Genomic DNA, 21,471 nt, shown 5'->3' with positions numbered 1-21,471 from the left:
CAATATTGTCATATTATTTAATTTTATACCGCCCAGTAGGGTTGGGTATTGTTTGATTTTTTTTTTTGCGTTTCCGATTCTGCTTATTGATTTTCCCAGTTTTTTTCCCCAATGTGGTAAAAAAAAGAGAAGGAAAAGAAGTAAAATAGTTTTTTTCGCGAAACATTCTGTTGTAGCTGAATAGTATGAACACAAATCAGCAGCCTAAAGAACAACCAACTAATAAACCAGACTAACTAATATAAGTTTCAAACATTATTAAAGACAAGTCAGTAATACGATAAGAACAAATCAGCAAATTAGCAAAAGCACAAATAAATACAGAGTTCAGAAATTGAAATCAAATGTAAAATAACTCCGTTTTCTTTTTAGAAATAAAATATAGATTGCGGTTATTAAAGTTACATAAGTTATTCAGTCAAGACCAGTGAGGGATTTTCTGTGTCTTTTGTTCTTTGATTAACAGTAATCAGTCCTTCCAGAATTTTTTTGTGATTGTTGTGGGCAAAAATCCTTGATTATGCGGCACGTTTTCTTAAAAAATGCGATGGAATATGCGGGATATTTATGCAATTTAATGCGATGGAATTGCGGGAACTTGCAAAAACTGCGGTTTGATGAAAAAGAGAAAACGTACATTTTATTATTATAAATTAACGTAAATTTACATACTACTAATATACTTACAACTGTAATAACCTCACTTCATAACGTTCCCATGGCAACAGGGGAAAATGGCTGCTCTTGTGTGAAGGAAACGCAACATTTTTCATCTTTCTGCTAAGATATATGTGACTTTTTTGCAACGAAAATGCGGGGATTATGAAATCATGCAAGCCCCGCATATTTTGCGCACGGAAATCTGCAATTTATGCGGCGAAAGTGTGACGTATTTGAAAAAATTCCGGCCCCCGCATTAATATGCGTACTTTGGCTGATTATGCATTGAATTATGCGATCGCATAGTCGCGTTTTTCTGAAGGGACTGTGTAATGAGACAGACGCCAGTAGGTTTATTAGGCTGTATATTAATATATATTCATAATTTAATACAGTCTTATAATATTTGAATCTATCTATCATCTGTTTATATGTACACACACACACATATATATATATATTTATATATATATTTACATTTACATTTAGTCATTTAGCAGACGCTTTTATCCAAAGCGACTTACAAATTAGGACTAAATTAAGCGAGTCATCATGAAGAGGCAAAAAACAACAACAACGCAAGAAGTGCTCAAAATACGAAGTTCAGGCATTATTCAGAGTAGCATAAGCACGATAAGTGAGGTTTTAAAGGGAAAGGTTTTTATTTATTATTTATTTTTTTTTATGAAGGTAAGTGCTCACGGAAGAGATGGGTTTTCAGCTGTTTTTTTAATGTTGTCAGGGATTCTGCATTCCGGATGAGGGTGGGGAGAGTGTTCCACCAGCATGGAACTGTGAATGAGAATGTTCTGGAAAGTGATTTTGTGGCTTTCTGTGATGGAACCACGAGACGTCGCTCGTTGATCGATCGTAGGCGTCTGGTAGGGATGTAGGCTCGTAGGAGTGAGTGAAAGTAGGAGGGAGCTGAGCCTGTGATAGATCTGTAAGCAAGCGTCAATGCCTTGAACTTGATGCGAGCAGCGAGAGGTAGCCAGTGCAGAGAGATATATTGCAGATATATATATATATATATATGTGTGTGTGTGTGTATGTATGTGTGTTTGTGAGTTGTAATATATTATTCAAATATTAGATAAATGCAGTAAGTAAAAAAGATGGTTCTTTTTCTTCAGGATTCCTGGGTATTTTAGCTCATAAAAATGTTTTTTAAAGTGAAGTTGAAATCATGCTGCCATATGGAGCTCATGGTTATTTTCTCTTCTGGAACCCGAAGCCCTGAAACCCATATGGGTGTTTTGAATGTTTTCAGTGCACCATTTCCCACCGGGGTCGACATGCACTAAACTCTAGTGAATCTGCTCCGCTTTTGGTGGAAGAAACTGGCCTTAATGATGTGTTTTCTCTCTTCCCTCTGTAGTCCATGGAGGAATTCCAGAAGAAACTGCGAGAGGCGGAGGAGGTTGCGTATGGAGAGAGGGGTGGTAGGAGAGGAGACCGAAACGAGGGAAGAGAGAGATGGAGGAGAGATGAAGGGAGGGAGAGATGGAAGAGAGACGACAGAGATGAAGGGAGAGAGAGATGGAAGAGAAACGAAAGAGAAGAAGGGAGAGAGAAATGGAGGAGAGATGACGGAGAAGAAGGGAGAGAGAGATGGAAAAGAGATGACGGAGAAGAAGGGAGAGAGAAATGGAGGAGAGATGACAGAGAAGAAGGGAGAGAGAGATGGAGGAGAGACGACAGAGAAGAAGGGAGAGAGAAATGGAGGAGAGATGACAGAGAAGAAGGGAGAGAGAGATGGAAAAGAGATGACGGAGAAGAAGGGAGAGAGAGATGGAAGAGAGAAGAAGGGAGAGAGAATGAAGAATGGAGGAGAGGGCGGCGAGACAAATCTCCAAATGCTAAGAGAGAAAGAGAGCAAGACTTTGAGAGAAGGTCTCTCGACCACGAGGAACGCGATCAGAGATCCGGGCCGGATCCAGACGAGGATCCGGAGTCTCAGAGACGCATCACTTCCTCTCTGTACAGCCTCAAGGACAAGTTCCTCAAACCCTCGGAGGCCGACGAGGACACGAGCGCAGGGCCAGGGTTGAGGAGGGGGGTGCGGAAGGGCCCCTCATCCAATCAGAGGACAGGATTCAGAAAACCTGATGATGATGATGATGATGGGGTTGTAGCTGCCTGGAGGAAGAGCAGTGATTCAAAGACGACGCCGACCCCACAGAAACACACAGAGAAGAGCGCCGCCCTGCAGGAGGAGAGCAAAACAACAACAACAGTGAGCAGGTCAGAATGAAGAATAGCAGAAGGTGGTTTTAGAAGAGAAGATACTTCACTCTATCTGCCTTATTTCCTTATATGTAAAGCCACGTTTCCACCGCAGGAACTTTCCCCATATATATATATATATATATATATATATATATATATATATATATATATACACACACACACATACATGCATACATACTAATATTTATATTTTTACATTTATTGCATATTATTGTAATATTTTTTAATGTATGTTAATGTACAGTATAATATATTGTAGTAATATTAACATTGTACATTTCTTGTAAAAAAGCATAATCCTGAATTAAAGCACAAGCATGATCTCGATAAGCATTAGAACTCTATGAATTGTAAAGCACTCATTTTACATCAATTCTAGAACTCACATCGTGAATTCAGGCTCTTCTAGACACTCCAGTGCTCATGTAAATCCTACAAATGTCAAGGAATTTCAAAGCTGTGCTTTTTCAGGCCTGAAAAAGTCAGAAATGTCGATAATGTTTTTTTTTTTTTGTCTAGTTTTGATTTGCTTTTAAATATTTAATCAGGTTGATCTTGATCTTCTGTGGAGTAAAACGTGCTTTACGCAAGATGAGGGCATACTAGTCATGGTCAAATTTCTGTCGTTGTTTTGCGTTTGGTCTTTTTCATTGAATTGGTCAAACGTGATTTGTTAGCAAATCTGTATGAATCAACACGATTATTGGGAATTCATATCTAGTAATGGATTCATGGGAAATGTCATTGTGAAGTCAGGGAAATTGATTTGTTCTATACAAGTTCTTGACATTTTTACTCGTTAACTTATGCTAAAACGGATTGTGTTTGCTAATCTTCCAGTTCAGAGAGTGAGGAAGAGGAGGAGGAAGAACTGATTCTAACGGATGAGGAGATGAATAAACTGGGAGCCAAACTCGTCAAGGCAGAACTCATGGGAAACACGGTGAGCTCATCAAAGCTTTGTGAGTGACGTACCTGGACAGAAAATGCTGTTCTACACACCTGCGCACATAAATATTTAAACGTGCATACCTATAGATTTAGATTTTTTATCATATGTTAATTTTAAAAAATCTTGTATAATATGACTTGCTGTTTTTGTTTGTTTGGTTTTTATTGTATTTATATGATATTCAGGGTTCTCAAGTTTTATCAAAAGCTTGGAGTGAGATCACATGCGGTTAGGGGAGGAGCCCTAATGGAGCCCCGCCCCCCAATTTTACCCATTGTTCATAATTAACCAGCACAAATTGAAATTATAACAATTGGTAAATCTGATAAATGACAGAGCAATTCATCACATCAAATATACTCTTTAATGTTATATTTCACAATTACAAATATACAAAAATTACTAAAATATAACAAATTGCTCCAAACAGTTTGGAAAAACAAATCTTTTTGCATTTTGAATGTGTCTAGTCGAAATGGTATAATGATTTATTGTGTGGTGGGACATTGTAAACAAATGACATATTAGAGCATTAAGGTGTGTGTGTGTGTGTGTGTGTGTGTGTGTGTGTGTGTGTGTGTGTGTGTGTGTGTACAGCCAAACTGAGCAAAAGCTTCTGGCCCTGTTGCAAAGTAGTTGTAGAGTTTTTGACTGCATCAATAATAATGTATACGATGGGCTATATATTAAGTGTTCTAGCTTAAAAATGTTAGATGAGCTTTCTTCCAGCTTACCTTCTCCATCACGACGTGTGTTCGCGCGATGTTGTTGGTTACCTAGTAACGAACGTACGGTGGCCGAGAATGTTCCGTCAACTTCCGTGTGTTCGCGCATCTATGTTGCCTAGTAACGAACGCAATCTGGCCGAGAATGTTCCGTCAACTTCCGTGTGTTCGCGCATCTATGTTGCCTAGTAACGAACGCAATCTGGCCGAGATACGTGCTGGCGGCAGGCAACTTCACTTTGTGTGCCTGCGCCTCGTATACAACGTTGTATATATAATAAAGCTAGCAGGACAACTTGGTTGGCATTGCCTTTTCAGCGTGAGAAATACATGGTGTGGCGTGTGAGCGTGTGAACTGGTTGAATTGCGTGTCTCTCGGCCAGTGCGTGAGACTTGAGAACCCTGGATATTTGTATTTTTGTAACTTAATTTTTGCCATGAAAATAGCTTTGAATGCTGACATGGCACTAAATAAAACAATCTGAATCTGTTAAAAGCGCTATATAAATGAAGGTGACTTGACTTGTTCTTGTATGCGAAAAGTAGACTCAGAAACCGATGGCATGTTTTGCTGGTGTCAAACTTGTGTGTGAATATCCACAGGCCCTGATGGAAAAACTAAAAGCTCAGATGGATGCTGCCCGACGAGCCAAAGAGAGCCGAGCTCAAAGAAGAGCCCAGACCCAACAAGCGTCTGCGCCGACCGACTCGGAGAAGGAAGTGGTGTTGTTCAGAACCGACGCGTCGGGACGAGCCTGGCCGGTCAAGGCCCCGTCGCAAACACTGGAGCCTCGAGGAGGACGGAGGAAGCGGAAAGCGGTGAGACACACGCTCACATGTGCATTTTGCTATCTTTGGTGCTTTGTTTGGAGTTTATTTACTTTAAAAGGGACCTATTATGCTGTTTTACAAAGTCTTGATTTTGTTTTTGGGCTCTACTAGAACAGGTTTTTATGGAAGCCTGTTTCCGCCACAGAATAAAACATTTTATGCAACCTTTTTCTCAGAATTGTGCGATATAAAGTCGCAATTGCAAGTTATAAAGTCTGATTCTAAGGAAAAAAAGACTGACTGGAAATTGCGAGTTTATATCTCACAATTCTGACTTAATATCTCGCAATTGTGTGTTATAAAGTCAGAATTGCGAGATATAATTTTGTGGGGGAAAAAAGTCGCAATTACCTTTTTTATTCCTTATTCTGTGGCGGAAACAAGCTTCCATAAATATTCATGCTTGAATGTTCATAAAACACATTATTTTCCTCATATTCTCCATTGTTGCAGCTCCTCTCTTCCCAGTCTGTCAGTAACGCTCTGTTTAGTTCCTGTCTCTATGAAGCCCCTCCTTCTGAAAAGCACACTGTGCTCTGATTGGTCGGCTGGAGCAGTGTGTTGTGATTGGTCGTTTGGGAAATGCCCCGCTCTTACCATAACCGCCAGTTTAACACACTACTAACTAACTCAACCAGGCCCTGCCCCTTTATTCTGCGTATGAATTATTATAATGAGGAATATTGTGACTTGTTCGTTCCCGGAATAAACTCACGACTACAATGGAGGCGTTTCAGGAGTTCAGAAACACTGATATAGAGAAGAACTCAAACAGCAACATTACACAATAAACAAAGATGAACAAGCAGAATAGGTCCTCTTTAAATGAACATTTGCCTGAAGTCTTGAAGTCACATTTTCTCCTCTTGTGTGATTTTATAGGTTGAGACGCATCAGGACGGCGAGCGCGTGCGCTACTTTGAGGATGATGATGGTATGGATCTGCGCGAGATGGTCAGGCGGGAGAAGATGAGCTCTGCGGAGGATCAGAACGCTCTTTACTCGCGCATGGCCGCCAAGGTGAGCGCCCATCTCCTCACACACCAAACACTGATGAACATGCGAGCTCGTTTCCACCACAGAATAGACATTTTAAAAGACATTTTGTGCCTTTTTATCTCATAATTGCGAGTTCATATCACACAATTCTGACTTTATAACATGCAATTGGGAGATATAAAGAAAATCCACAGAAAAATGAAAGTGTGGAACAGTCTGTAATTCTAAAGGGACGTTCATAAAAACATTTGCAGTGAAAAAGCAAGGTTGTTAATATATTTTTTATGAGAGTAGTGATGCGATGCAATAATTTTTTTGTGTTTTGCAATGTAATGACTACACATTTGAGTTGTCTCCTGTGAGATACACTCAAAAAATCTTTATAAATGTAAGATTTATGCATTTGAATTGCATATAAAATTGGTTTACACAGTTTTAATATAAACAAACTACTGAACATAATGTGATGCATCTTTGTAAGTCATTCATAAATGAAACAGCTACTTTTTTAAAAATGTGCATCAATTTTATTTGAATTAGATAATCATAATTGTTTAGAAGCGTCATGGATCTGTTCATTTAAATATATTTATGTATACAATATACAGTTAAAAAAAATGCATTGCATTAAATTGAATGCATCCAAATACATGTCAATTTTACATGCAGTTCAATTAAATTATCTTAAATTTAGGCCTAAACATTTTTCCTTTTCCAGTGTTTCGTAGTTTCTGGAAAGAAAAGATTGAAATGCTCAGTGTGTCAGAAATGAGTTTCTGAAGCACAGACACACACACACACACACATATATCTTCCTGTGCTCATCCGTCGTCGAGAGCCAGACCGACATCGGCAGATGGTGGCGGTAAAAGCCACAGAGTATTCCTGTGATCAATCTCTCAGTCTCTCCTCCGATCGCAGACTTTAAACCGGGCAGGGCGACTCAAATCTGTTAGAATAAACTAAGACGTCACTGTCGCCATGGAGACCAGAAATATGAAAGTGACAAACATTTGCACATTTTAGCGGCACTTCGCTCTCTCTCTCTCTCTCTCTCGCTCTCTCTCTCTCTCTCTCTCTCTCTCTCTCTCTCTGCCAAGTTACCATAACATAGCAGCTAAAAGTGTTATTAATATATTTATTTCACCAATTTCATCAGCAGAAGGCAAAATTGAGTGTTTAGTCAGTCAGGGTAATCGCAGAGCATGCAAGGCAGCATTGTAGTGATATTTCTCAAACATTGAGTTTCGTCTTGGTTGACATTGTTACCTTCATTCAAACTTTTTGGCAGATCATTTTTAGAACATCTACATCACTTTGACGGAATGTTTGTTATTCAAAATCTAACTGACAGCCCAGTGACATCATTATGGTATTTGCATACTTTTAAATGTGCTTGGTCTCTTTTTTTTTTTTTGCATCTGTTGCTTTGTGGTCATCATTTTATGAAATATTATGCTCAACCCTCTGGTGCGGCCGGATTATTTATTTTTATTTCAACTAAATGAATGTACTATATTTTAGTTCAATAATGTTTTTTTATTTTATATTGTATATTTTTAGGAAATTTTATGGTACTCAATTTTATTTATGGAATAGTTATGATCCATTTATGAATTTTGGGCATAGATCTGAAAATTAAGGCTGTCATAAATCTCAAGCACACACTTAAGTTCGGTCTCTTTTTGAAGATGACACTTGGCAGATTATTTATGTGAAAAGTAAAAAAAAATTTTTTTAAATCATAGAAGTTTGTTTATTATTATGAAAAAGGCACAAAAAAAAAAAAAATTATATGAAATATACATTTTCCAAAACACGTTTTACTCTGAAACTGTGAGAAAATCAAAGAAATAAATCTAAACAAGTTTTGCTCCAAATGTAAGCCTGATATCTCAAAAAATTAGCTTTCAGTGAGATTGTGTTCGGCTGCAGTACCAAACGCTTCCACTAGAGGAAATTCGTCTCTCGTTAGTTTCCAATGCGCTCATTTTAGACCGTCAACAATACAAGTGCAAGTATTTTTTTTTTTTTTTCAGGACTATTTAGTTCACCCAAAAATGAAAATTCTGTCAGTAATTACTCACCCTCATGTTGTTCCAACCCTGTAAGACTTTCGTTCATCTTCAGAACACAAATTCAGATATTTTTGATGAAATCTGAGAGCTGTCTCACTCCTCCATAGGCTTATGGACACTATAACTTGCTGGCCCAGAAAATGTATTAAAGACATTGTTAATATAGTCCAAGTGACTCCAGTGGCTCAATCTTAAGTTTATCAAGCGACGAGAATACTTTTTGTGCGCAAAAACAAACAAAAATAACGACTTTATTCCACTTTTCATTTCCTTCTCTCTGGGCCTCGAGTCTTTTCACGTAGTGTTTTAGCGTAGCGCGTCTGTGTTGCACGTCACCACGTAGGCTCACTATTGGGCGACGCTGGTCATGTGTGTGATACGTGTGACGTGCAACACAGACGCGCTACGCCTCGAAGGCCCAGAGAGAAGGAAATGAAAAGTGGAATAAAGTCGTTATTTTTGTTTGTTTTTGCGCACAAAAAGTATTCTCGTCGCTGAAAAGTGGAATAAAGTCGTTATTTTTGTTTGTTTTTGCGCACAAAAAGTATTCTCGTCGCTTTATAAACTTAAGATTGAGCCACTGGAGTCACTTGGACTATATTAACGATGTCTTTAATACATTTTCTGGGCCAGCAAGTTATAGTGTCTTAGAAGCCTATGGAGGAGTGAGCCAGCTCTCAGATTTAATCAAAAATATCTTAATTTGTGTTCCGAAGATGAACGAAAGTCTTACGGGGTTGGAACAACATGAGGGTGAGTAATTACTGACAGAATTTTCATTTTTGGGTGAACTAACCCTTTAAGCTCGAATAATGTCCGTGACTTTTTTTTTTTCTTGTGTTCACACAAGTGCCAAAACCAAGTTTCAAACCATTCCGATGAAGTCAAAAAGTCACACCAAAAAAAAGTAAAATGTTTCGGTCAAAAAGTCAGAACAGCACCAGAAGATAAAAAAAAAAAAGTACGATTAAAGTTCTACATCTCCCATTGACTGACATTTAATAGACTGTCCAAAATGTGAAATATGACCAACAGCAGTGATATCAGTGTAATATTTGCTTACTAAAAATGCAAATAGTTTTCTCGCTTGCATTTATTTGCATAATGAAATGTGCTTTAGTGTTTTGGTTTTTTTTATTTGACTATTTTTGTAATAATTATATAATTTATTTATATGATTCATCATTTTAAATTTGAATCATTTAAAATCTCCCTCACAGTGATGAAGCATATCTGCATACTGCTCTTTTTTGCATCTATTTAACAGCCAGCGTTACAGTGTCGTATCGTATTGTGTGTTGATTCACAAGCGCTCGACTGAAACTAGGACGTGGTCCTACATAAACCTGCGATTACCTGAAACTTTTCTTTTTCTGCCTTGCAAGCTCTACTATTTTCTTCTGAAAATGCAAATCTAGTAGTGTGTGTGTTTATCTCCTCTGCGGTCCATGTAATCCAGACAATTACCAACAGAACTGCACACACACACACACTCAAACTCTCTGGGCTGTCTAGGTTTTCACGGTTCAGCTGGAGTCTGAACGCAGCGATGCGGAGAATAAGTGTAGATTTAGTCTGATTTCATCCAGACTCTCCAACACTCTCGCGCTCACCTCGACTCCTCTCCATCTGTCAATCAAACATGCCAGTGTGAACACACACGCTCCCACACAGATCACCCGTTGCTACGGATACATCGCCTCCTTGTCTGCTTGTTGAACCACACCGTTAATAATATAAGCCTCTCTCACGCTAGTGTGTGTTGGTGTCTGAAGAGAGCGTGACACGCACACACTCTGTTAGCGTAATCCTGTGGCCTGGTCACATCTGCCACTGCTGTTTTCTGGATGTTACTCCCGCACTAATGACCCGCAGATTTACAAGCAATCAGCAGTAAATCCGCACAGTCAGATCACATGACTCCCGACGACCAATCCAATCGCTACTCCACAGTTGGGTTTCAAGACCCCTTTTGCCCAATCAGATCACATGCCGGTAGGGCTGCAAGATTTGGGCGAAAAATCCAGTTGCAATTTTTCCTGATTAGTAAAATTGGAATTTTAAATGTGATTATTATTTTTTTTTTTTCAAATCCACAATTGCTGCGCAATTTGGCCAATTAAAAAAAAAAAAACATTATATATCAATATGGCTATAAAATAATATTTAATTATAATAATTCTTATTTTAATAAAAATATATATTTTAAGTTTGAGAATCTCCCTTTGACTAACATTAATAAGAATGAAGAACCAACTGTGATGAAATTATTGTGATGTAATATTTGCATACTAGTCTAATAATATTTATTATTATTATTACTAAATAGAAATATAAAAATGACCACAAAAAACAAAATAAGAAATAATAACATAATAATAATAATTATATAACTGTAAAATTACAATACTAATATTTATGGCTGTTCATTTTCTGACCTCTTTTCCTCCTGAAAAAGTGCATGGCTCCTTCCTAATTTGCATATTATCATAGAAGATAATAATTAGGGTGTCATGAAATCATAGTATATTGATATTAATTTACTTAGTAAAAAAAAAGTTGGTTAAGACTCAATTATTTAAGGTTGTTTTCAATTAATTGTTAATTAAATGTATTGTTCTTATTGTTGCTTTTTGTTCTATTTTACTGTAGCGCTTTGGGTTTAAGAAAAGCGCATTATAACTAAAATTCACTATTATTATTATTATTATTGTAAATAGTATATAAAGGTTGCAAGATAATGTACTAAGTATTTTGGACCAATATTGCTGTAGTTTAAGAGGATCTGTAACATTGTAGTATGTCCCAATAAAAGACAGATTTCCATTTACTAGTACGTACTTGTCTTACTATTAAAGTGCAAGAATAGCAGGATTTATAGAACTCATAAAACATTCCTCATTCCTCTGTCCTGAACCCGCTTTCAGCCTTTAAAAGATTAAACTCACAGACATGCAGAGTAAACCTTTAATGATAAAAGTGTGTATGCGAATGAAGTAAAGTGAACCTTTAAAAGGGGTCATCGGATGCAAGATTCACTTTTATATGATGTTAGCAGTGTGTGGACACAATCACCATACAATTAAACAATCCATTCACTCCTTTTTTTTTTTTTTGGTCAAAAAGCATTCATCAACTAACCATTCAGAAATGTCCTGTTGCTTCTACATGTTGTCACTTCTTCTTGAGTCTCTCTATCATTGTCTGACTCCGGTTTCAACATAACAGGCTAATAAAATGTTCGGTGCATGTGTGTGTGAGGTAAAAGGACACAAGCTGTTGAAGCTCCGCCCCCTGTGCCGGGAGCAGCAGCTCATTTGCATTTAAAGGAACAGACACAAAAACGGTCCGTTTTTGCTCACCCTCAAAAAGTGACAATTTTAACATGTTATAAAAATATCTGTGGAGTATTTTGAGATAAATTTGAACCCAGCTCTGTGAATGGGTCGTTAATGGACGTGTTTTTCAGATGATGGGGAAGACTGACGGCGATAACTACACGCTGGATGACATGTTTGTGTCGAGCGCGGCGCAGAAGGAAAGAGCGGGTCTAGATGAGGAGAGGCAGAGGAATAAAGCGGTCCAGGAGACGCGGAGGTTAGCGGGCCGGATGGAGAAATGCCGACACTGTTTCGACAGTCCTGAACTTCCCAAACATCTCATCACAGCCGTCGGAAACAAGGCACGACACGTTACTGTTTCATAGCAGCTTTACCACAAACACTTCTGCATGCTGGGAAACTTGGGATAACTTGTAGTTTTTTTTAGAGGCTCAGGTTTGAAACATATTTGAGTTAAATATCTGTTGACACTGAGAGGAAATTTGACTTTCTAAGATGCACATGATATGAATTATTGCTTAAATAATATATATCAAATAAGCAGTTATATTCAAATATATATATATATTTATATTTATATATATATTTATATATATATATATATATATATATATATATATACACACACACATACACAAGTTTAGATTTTTCATTTAGATTTATCATTTTAATTTAGATTTCTAAATGTTTTTGAAGGAAGTCTCTTCTGTTCACCATGGCTGTATTTATTTGATCAAAAATACAGCAAAATCAGTATATAATCAGTATATAATCAGCAAAATATAATATATTGTGAAATATTATTACACTTTAAAATAGCTGTTTTCTAATTTAATGTAATTTATTTCTTGATGTCAAAGCTGAATGTTCAGCATCATTACTTCAGTCTTTAATGTCACATGATCCTTCAGAAATCTTATAAAAATGCTTGATTTTGTGCTCAATTATTAATACTGGTTCTTATTTTCATCAATTTTTGAAAAACATTTTTGCATCCTTAATATTTTTGTGGAAACTGTGAAACATTTTGTCAGGATTCTTTGATGAACAGAAAGTTCTAAAAGAACAGCATTTATTTGAAATAGAATATTTTGTAACATTATAAATGTCTTTACTGTCACTTTAGATCAATTTAATGCATCCTTGATGAATAAATTAGTATTTTATATATATATATATATATATATATATATATATATATATATACATTACTTATCCCAAACCTTTGAATGGTAGTGTATCATGGTTTCCACAACAACAACAAAAATTAGCAGCACAACTGTTTTCAACATTGATAATAATCATAAATGTTTATTGAGCCTCAAATGATCATATTAGACTGATTTCTGAAGGATCATGTGACACTGAAGACTGGAGTAATGATGCTGAAAATTCAGCTTTGCCATCAGAGAAATATATAACATTTTAAACCATATTAAAACAGAAAACAGTTATTTGGATAGTGTGTTTAACTTCAAATCATTACCGTACATACAGAATTACCATAATTGTGAGTTTTAAACCTGTAAAAAAAAATCATATTTTTGCCAAACTCATAATTTTGTAGCTGATGCATGACGTTAACATGAAGATTTTAGGCTGAAATGTTGTTTATATGACGTCTTAAAATGCTGCACTCTCCACACACACATACTCACAGACTTTCACACACACACACACACACAATAATATATCTTTAGCAAAAAAAGACTAATCTCTCCGCCAGCCTGTCCATTGCGTGTGTCGTGTGTTCGGGTGCGCTAAGAGGATTTTCCCAGATGCTCAGTTTGTCCATGTGTGTTTGGGATGACAGAAGACAGGTTGCGGGACGGGCTCTAGGTTTTAGCAAGCTGTCCTCATTAATGCGCAAGCTTGAACGTTGCTCTGAGCTCTGACGCATGTGTGTGTGTATGTGATTCTCTCGCAGGTGTACTTGTGTCTGCCGAACAGTGTGTCTCTGACCGAAGGTCATTGTTTGATCGTTCCCATCCAACATCACACAGCGGCCACAGGCCTGGACGAGGACATATGGAGCGAAATACAGGTACAGACGCAAGCGTTCTTGTAAACACGTTCTGGAAGTGGCCAAACGCCATTAAGATGTTGTTTAGTAAATGTAAAAATGTAGATTCCTTTATCTTTGAATATATAATGCATTTATTATACATAATGATACAGACATGTTTTGCCTCATCCCCAAACACACACATTTTAACATCAATATCACATATTTCAGGATCAGTAACTATACAACATCTTGACCCGGATCTCTAGATCACAGCTTGGAAAGAACACGCTAACACACACACACACACACACTCACACAGCAGATTTATCTCTAATATCGCTCTCTTATAGATGTTCCGTCGTGCTTTGGTCCGCATGTTTGAGTCTCAGGAGTTGGACTGCGTGTTTATGGAGACTCATATGAATCCGAAAAGACACCTGCACATGGTGTACGAGTGTGTGCCGATGCCCAAAGAGCTCGGAGACATGGCACCCATTTACTTTAAGGTAACACACACACTTGGAACAAACACCCTCACAATAGAGTGCAACGGTAGCTGTGGCGTATTGTTAAAGTCTCCCTGTAGTCAATCATTTTATCACTTAAAACTCATCTTTGATCACCAAAATGACACATTTAAGCGTTTTTTCATGCCTTTAAACTTTCTTCATGCCTTAAAATATCTTGACTGTAACTATATTTAGTATGCGCGGTTCTATGAATATGCAAATGAGCCCCGCCTCCACTCACTCACTCAGCTCAGAGATCCACTGGTTGACGATCACACGTTGATCTGATTGGTTACAAGGTAGTTTGTGACGTCAGAAACACCAGCGATTTCAAAGCGTGTGTTTGAAACTGTCTTTGGTTCACTGCAGTTTTAAGGAGGAAATACTCAGCAATGCTGTCGACTTATGAACTTACACATGAGTTTGTCTTACATAAACAACATTAAAAGCTGGATTTTCACCACAGGGGGACTTTAATGAACCATTTGCTACATATAATGAATATTAATAGGATTTTTACTTCTGGAATCTGACTGTTCAGGAATTTCAACAAACAAACTAGTTCATTTTGTCAGCTATTTTATAATTTAGTCTTAGACTTAGTCCTGTTTCAAATGTACTTTTTTAGTTTTTTTCATATTTGGTCAACCTTGTTTTTGTTTAGTCAAGGTTTAGTCGCCTGAGCATTTTAGGCACATTTATTTCAGTCTAGTTTTGGTCAATGAAAACTTTTTCGTCATGCCGGCTAATGGTTAAAATGATAATCCTGATTATTTTGCTCAAAATTATAATCACAACAAATATTGTCATTTGAGAAATGTATTTTTACATGATTGTACTTTCTCCTATATGCACAAATCAAGAGAATGTCTGTGAAGAAACTTCTCTCAATAATTTTAACTAATCTAATAATTCCAAATTACATTTATGTTTTTCTATTTAACAGCAAAACACACTTTGTATCGTCACACAGAGGTTGCATAAGTGCATTTATTCAGCAACCACAATCGCAAATATAGTCAAGATTCATGTTTGGATTTATTACGGTTCATCACTGGAGAAGGTTTGATCTCAGATTTAGTCGACTGAATGACACTTTCATTTAAAGGATTAGTTCACCTTCAAAAAAGTTTTTGCTGATAATTTATTCACCCCGATGTCATCCAAGATATCCATGTCTTTCTCTCTTCAGTCAAAAAGAAATTAAGGTTTTTGAGGAAAACATTCCAGGATATTTCTACACAGAATGAACTTCAATGGCAACCAACTATACCAATGTTCAAAGAAGGTTCAAATGTCCGTCTCAATGCAGCTTCAAAGTCTCGACACGATCCCAGTCGAGAAATAAGGGTCTTATCTAGCGAAACGATCTGTCATTTTCTAAAAAAAAATATATATATACTTCTTCTTATGGAGTACTTTCCATAAGATCATCTGTCAATGCAAATCAAACCAGCTATTAGGCTAACTGAAATAAAACCATGCCAATCTCTAGGTATGGTGAAGGCTATGTGATGATGTGGGGCTATTTTAATTCCAAAGGCCAAGGGAACTTTATCAGGATGCAGAGTATCCTGGATCCATGGAGTAACTGGCCTTTAAACATAAAAATCTGCCTGCCTCTATGGGAATTTAACATAGGGGTGTCCAGACTTATGCACTCTGTATTTTAAGGAAAAACATTTATTTATTTACGATACATTATTCATTCACAAAGAAAATTGGTGTGGTGAAAATTGGTTGGATTTTTCCTCATTTTTTAAATTAAGGCATTAAGTTCAATTTCCAAAAGAAGATTTTTTTATCCCTCTTTTTAGTCAACTTTAGCATGGGCGTCTAAACTTATGCATAGCACTGTATGTGTATATATATATATATATATATATATATATATATATATATATATACACTGCTCAAAAAAATAAAGGGAACACTTTTTAATCAGAGATTAGCATCAAGTCAGTTAAACTCCTGGGTTATTGATCTGGTCAGTTAAGTAACAGAGGGGGTTGGTAATCAGTTTCAGCTGCTTTAGTGTTAATGAAATTAACAGCAGGTGCACTAGATGGGCAACAGTGAGACAACCCCCGAAACAGGAATGGTTTTACAGGTGGAGGCCACTGACATTTTTTCCCTACTCATCTTTTCGGACTGTTGGAAAGGTCACAGCAACCAAAAAAAGTATTATAAAAATAAATTAAAACAAAGATGTCGGACGATTTTGAAGTTGGAGGAGAAACTGAGATGGAGTTTTTCGCCCTTCCCAACCTTTTTGAACCGGAGAACACAGACAAATAACTTAGATAGATGACGTGACGCGTGACCTTTCCAACGTGATGACGCAATGCGTGGCGCATCTCAGAGATGGTACAAGACGGGCATTTGTGGTTAAAAAGTATATATATATATATATATAATTTTTTTTTTTTTTTTTTTTTTTTTTTAAATAACTGATCGTTTCGCAAGATAAGACCCTTATTTCTCGACTGGGATCGTGTCGAGACTTTGAAGCTGCATTGAGACGGACATTTGAACCTTCTTTGAACATTGGTATAGTTAGTTGCCATTGAAGTCCATTCTGTGTAGAAATATCCTGGAATGTTTTTCTCAAAAACCTTTATTTCTTTTCGACTGAAGAGAGAAAGACATGGATATCTTGGATGACATCGGGGTGAGTAAATTATCAGCAAAAAATCTTTTGAAGGTGAACTAATCCTTTAAGCAGATTGGGGGATTTAAATTCTTGAAATCTGGCAAGCGTATACATCAATGCTTGTAGTGCGTTGAAAACAGTCTGTTATGAGTGTTTATGGTCGAGTTTCCATTTTTAACTACATTTTCCGTCAACAATATTGCATGTTGATGTAGTCACAGTTTCCGTTTAATGACGTTGGTGTCGTCTCGTCTTAGTCATGGGGAAAAAAAAGGTAGTCAATGAACATTTTTCGTCATAGATTTCATTAACAATATTAACACTAAAACAAATGCACACACTTATGTGAATGTGAACACGCTCATTAAACTTCTTTGTTTATTTGTTTATCAGAAAGCCATAATGGAAGCGGACGAGGAATGGGCCATGAATAAGAAAGTTGTGGATCTCTCATCGAAAGACATCAGACAAGCTGTGAGCTCTTCCTGTCTTCTCCTGATGTCTCTTGTTCTCCCTCCACTGTCTCAGTATTTGACGTTGTTTGTGTCTCCGCAGGTCCCTCGAGGGTTGCCGTACTTCTCCGTGGATTTCGGATTGCAGGGCGGCTTTGCTCACGTCATCGAGAACGAGCAGAAGTTCCCACACTATTTCGGCAAAGTAAGTCTGAGAGTAGCACTTGTGCTTGTGACTCTGGGCATGTTTACTCTCTTACAAAGTCTTGATTTTGTTTTCGGGGCTTTACTAAAACAGGATTTCATGCTTGAATGTTCATAAAACACATTATTTTCCTCATATTCTCCATTGTTGCGGCTCCTCTCTTCCCAGTCTGTCAGTAACGCTCTGTTTAGTTCCTGTCTCTATGAAGCTCCTCCTCCTTCTGAAAAGCACACTGTGCTCTGATTGGTCGGCTGGAGCGGTGTGTTGTGATTGGTCGAGCGCTTCGAGTGTGTTTGGGAAATGCCCTGCTCTTACCATAACCACCAGATTAACACACTACTAACTAACTCAACCAGGCCCCGCCCCTTTATTCTGCGTAAGAATTATTATAATGAGGAATATTCTGACGTGTTCGTTCCCGGAAGAAACTCAAGACTACAATGGAGGCGTTTCAGGGAGTTCAGAAACACTGATATAGAGAAGAACTCAAACAGCAACATTACACACTAAAGAAAGATGAACATGGAAAACAATCATAAGAGGTGCTCTTGGAATTGAAGTCCTCATGTGGTGAAAAATATTGTTTATATGTCTATATGGTGTTTTTTAATATGCTTTAAGACAAACCATGTGTAAATTCATGAACGAGTGGATCTCTGAGCTGATGTGAGTGAGTGGAGGCGGGGCTCATTTGCATATTCATATAACCACGCATACTAAATGAGGGTGTCGAGTTACATTCAAGCTATTTTAAGAATTTTTTTCAAGGAAAAAACACATCATTTTGATTTGAATATCAAAGATGAGTTTTAAGGGATGAAATGATTGACTGACTGCAGGGCGACACAAATATGATGCATGCGAATAATAGTCACTGAGATTTGTTCTGTGTCCGTCAGGAAATCCTGGGAGGGATGCTCGACCTGGAACCGAGACGATGGCGCAAACCGATCCGCGAGAATTTCGACGACCAGCGTAAGAAGGTCCTGAAGTTCGCTCAGGAGTGGAAACTGTTCGACTGCACGAAGAGCGATAGCTAACCTCTCAGAGACGGGGTGTGTGTTCATTCTGAACTCTGATTGGCTGAGCCATCACACCACGTTAAAGACTTGGAGATGCCTGAATTGTTATCTTAGACTGTACGTATGCATTTAACCGTCTAATTTGGATTATCTGGAGAAAAATCCTCCGGAGAAACTTCAGGTGCTTCAGATTCGGACAAAAATCGATTTTTGTTTTTTAATTCTTCAACACAAGACATTTTTGTTTTCCTCCTAAACATTAGATTTGAATGCCTCGTGTGTGTGTGTGTACTGTTGTCTCTGATGAATGTGTGTGGAGCTCAGTCTGTCCAGTGCTGATGTAAATCCTGTTTTCCTGCGCAATTAAACTCAGAATAAAATATTGCAAGACTTGCAGCTGCTCAGCTAAAGATGTGCTCTGGATTTATAATCTGATTGTGTTTGGATGACATCTCTCTCGCTGGTTCCTGTGAAGCTGACCTTGAGTTCACCCCGTCAGCTCTGATCATCTGTGGGGGGGGCGGGCGGTTCACACCCTTCCGCTAATTTACAGAAACAAATCATTAGTTTTCTACAGCTGTATTTTAGCTCTCCGAGAACATGCACACTAAACTGATATGGTTAGTTGATGAAGAAACACTTTAAGACTTTAAATGTGCAGTATAACTAAGTTCTGAGAAACAAAAAGTAGTTTTTAAAGAGTCTGTTTCCGTAATGTCATGAATAACAGAACCAAGTTTAGGTAGTTGACCCGATCACTTGGACAGGAATCATAAGCTGTTCGCTGCTCTCATGCACATGCACACTTGCAGTATTAAGTTTATTACATGTCAACACTGTCACTGAGGTTTGCTCTGTGTCCGTCGAGAAGTCCTGGGAGGAATATGTACATTAAACTGTCGTGTTGCAAATTAAAAAAAAAACATTTTCAGTGGGTATTTTTGAAGAGAGTTCAGTGTAACTCTACAGACAATTCACGCATTTGGAGGGGCTTTAAATGTCCATCTATCTATACTATACTGTGTGTGTGTGTGTGTGTGTGTGTGTGTGTATATTCTGCTGCTCAAAAGTTTGGGTTTGGTAAGAATGTTTTTAAAAGACGTCTCTTCTGCTCAGTAAGGCTGCATTTATTTGATTAAAAAAAACTAATATTGTGAAATATTATGACAATTTAAAAAAACTGTTTTCTATTTGAATTTATAGTCAAACTCCAAACTTTTGAACGGCAGCGTTTAATGTTACAAAATATTCTATTTCTGATAAATGCTGTTCTTTTGAACTTTCTATTCATCAAAAGAATCCTGAATTTTGTTTTTTTTACGTAATAAAATAAATGTTTGATAATAATCATAAATGTTTCTTGAGCATAAAATCATCATATTATACTGATTTCTGAAGGATCATGTGACACTGAAGACTGGAGTAATGATGCTGAAAATTCAGCTTCGATCACAGGAATAAATTACACTTTACTATATATTCACATAGAAAACAGCCATTTTAAATTGGAATAATTTTTCACAATATTACAGTTTTTTTTTTTTTGTATTTATTTATTTTTTTTGTATTTTTAATCCAATAAATGCCGCTAAAGAGACTTCTTTTAAAAACATTAAATATCTTCCCGATCCCAGACTTTTGAAGGGCAGAGCGAGACAGTCGTGTAAAGGTCATTTTGCCCGTACAGTGATGGCCATGATGATGTTGTTGTATGTCTTGCAGCTGTTGTTGTTCAGGTCGGAGGACGTCAGGACACGTGTGTAACCGTAAATGAGTTCATGTTTTATGAGGCTGAGGGGTCACAGGTGAACTCAGACCTGCTCTAGTGTGTGTGTATTGATGTTCATTGTTTGGCATTACAGACGTTAACACACAAACACACACTAATAATTAGAACAGCAGAAACACTGAATTGCTCGATTTGTCACGCACCGCTGCACACATACACACACACACACACACCGACTGACAGCGTGAAGATCTCGATTCGGTGTACAATAGAGCCGGTCCTCCAGTAAATGTCACGTTCAGGTAACACAATATACAGCAGTTGTGTAGGGGGAATTATAGATTGTATATATGAATATTAAATGTGCCTAATTTTTATATGAGCAAATCTGCTTATGTAATTAATGAGCTATAGGATTTAATTGCAGATATTGAGTTCTTCAGCTTGATTATACCATTATTTTGATAATACCAAATACATCCTTGATTTTGTCATCTTTCATTTTAAGTTATTTCATTTTTTTATTTTATTGATGACGGAACAGGTTTTAGGATTTCAATTCTTGCATTTATATCACACAAAAAAATAGCAAATCTTTTTATTCAACAGTTTCCAATAAGTTTGGCATATTCACACTGTTCTATTCTATCTTATTGCTTTATTCTGTTCTGTTCTGTTCTGCTGTGTTCTGTTCCATTCTGTTTTCTACTGTTTCTTTTTCCATTCTATTCTATTCTACTTTATACTGTTCTAGTATGCGCTGTTCTGTTCTATTTCTATTCTGTTCTGTTTTACTCTATTATATTGTTTTGTTCTGTTCTGTTTTACTCTATTATATTGTTTTGTTCTGTTCTGTTTTACTCTATTATATTGTTTTGTTCTGTTCTGTTTTACTCTATTCTGTTTTGTTCTGTTCTAGTCTGCGCTGTTCTATTTTTCTGTTTTATTATTCTGGACTTGTTCTGTTCTATTCTTTTCTGCTCTATTTCTATTCTGTTCTGTTCTGTTTTACTCTTCTGTTCTGTTCTAGTCTGCGCTGTTCTATTTTTCTGTTCTA

General features: G+C 37.1%; 1 protein-coding gene across 1 annotated transcript in view; it reads left to right on the top strand.

Annotated features, from left to right (window-relative positions):
- The window catches only part of cwf19l2 (CWF19 like cell cycle control factor 2), a 32,345-nt gene extending 13,264 nt beyond the window's left edge, over nt 1-19,081 (top strand). The window contains exons 8-17 of the mRNA XM_084418469.1: nt 2,039-2,904; nt 3,751-3,853; nt 5,191-5,406; nt 6,301-6,438; nt 11,965-12,177; nt 13,764-13,880; nt 14,195-14,350; nt 17,400-17,480; nt 17,562-17,663; nt 18,563-19,081. Of these exons, the coding sequence (XP_084274595.1) occupies nt 2,039-2,904; nt 3,751-3,853; nt 5,191-5,406; nt 6,301-6,438; nt 11,965-12,177; nt 13,764-13,880; nt 14,195-14,350; nt 17,400-17,480; nt 17,562-17,663; nt 18,563-18,703 (2,133 nt within the window). The 3' untranslated portion in view covers nt 18,704-19,081. The remainder of the gene's footprint in view (nt 1-2,038; nt 2,905-3,750; nt 3,854-5,190; nt 5,407-6,300; nt 6,439-11,964; nt 12,178-13,763; nt 13,881-14,194; nt 14,351-17,399; nt 17,481-17,561; nt 17,664-18,562) is intronic.
- The last annotated feature ends 2,390 nt before the right edge of the window (nt 19,082-21,471 follow it).

The sequence above is a fragment of the Rutilus rutilus genome (genome assembly GCF_951802725.1).
Source record: "Rutilus rutilus genome assembly, chromosome: 9".
Taxonomy (NCBI): domain Eukaryota; kingdom Metazoa; phylum Chordata; class Actinopteri; order Cypriniformes; family Leuciscidae; genus Rutilus; species Rutilus rutilus.
This window is presented reverse-complemented; position numbering and strand designations above follow the sequence as displayed.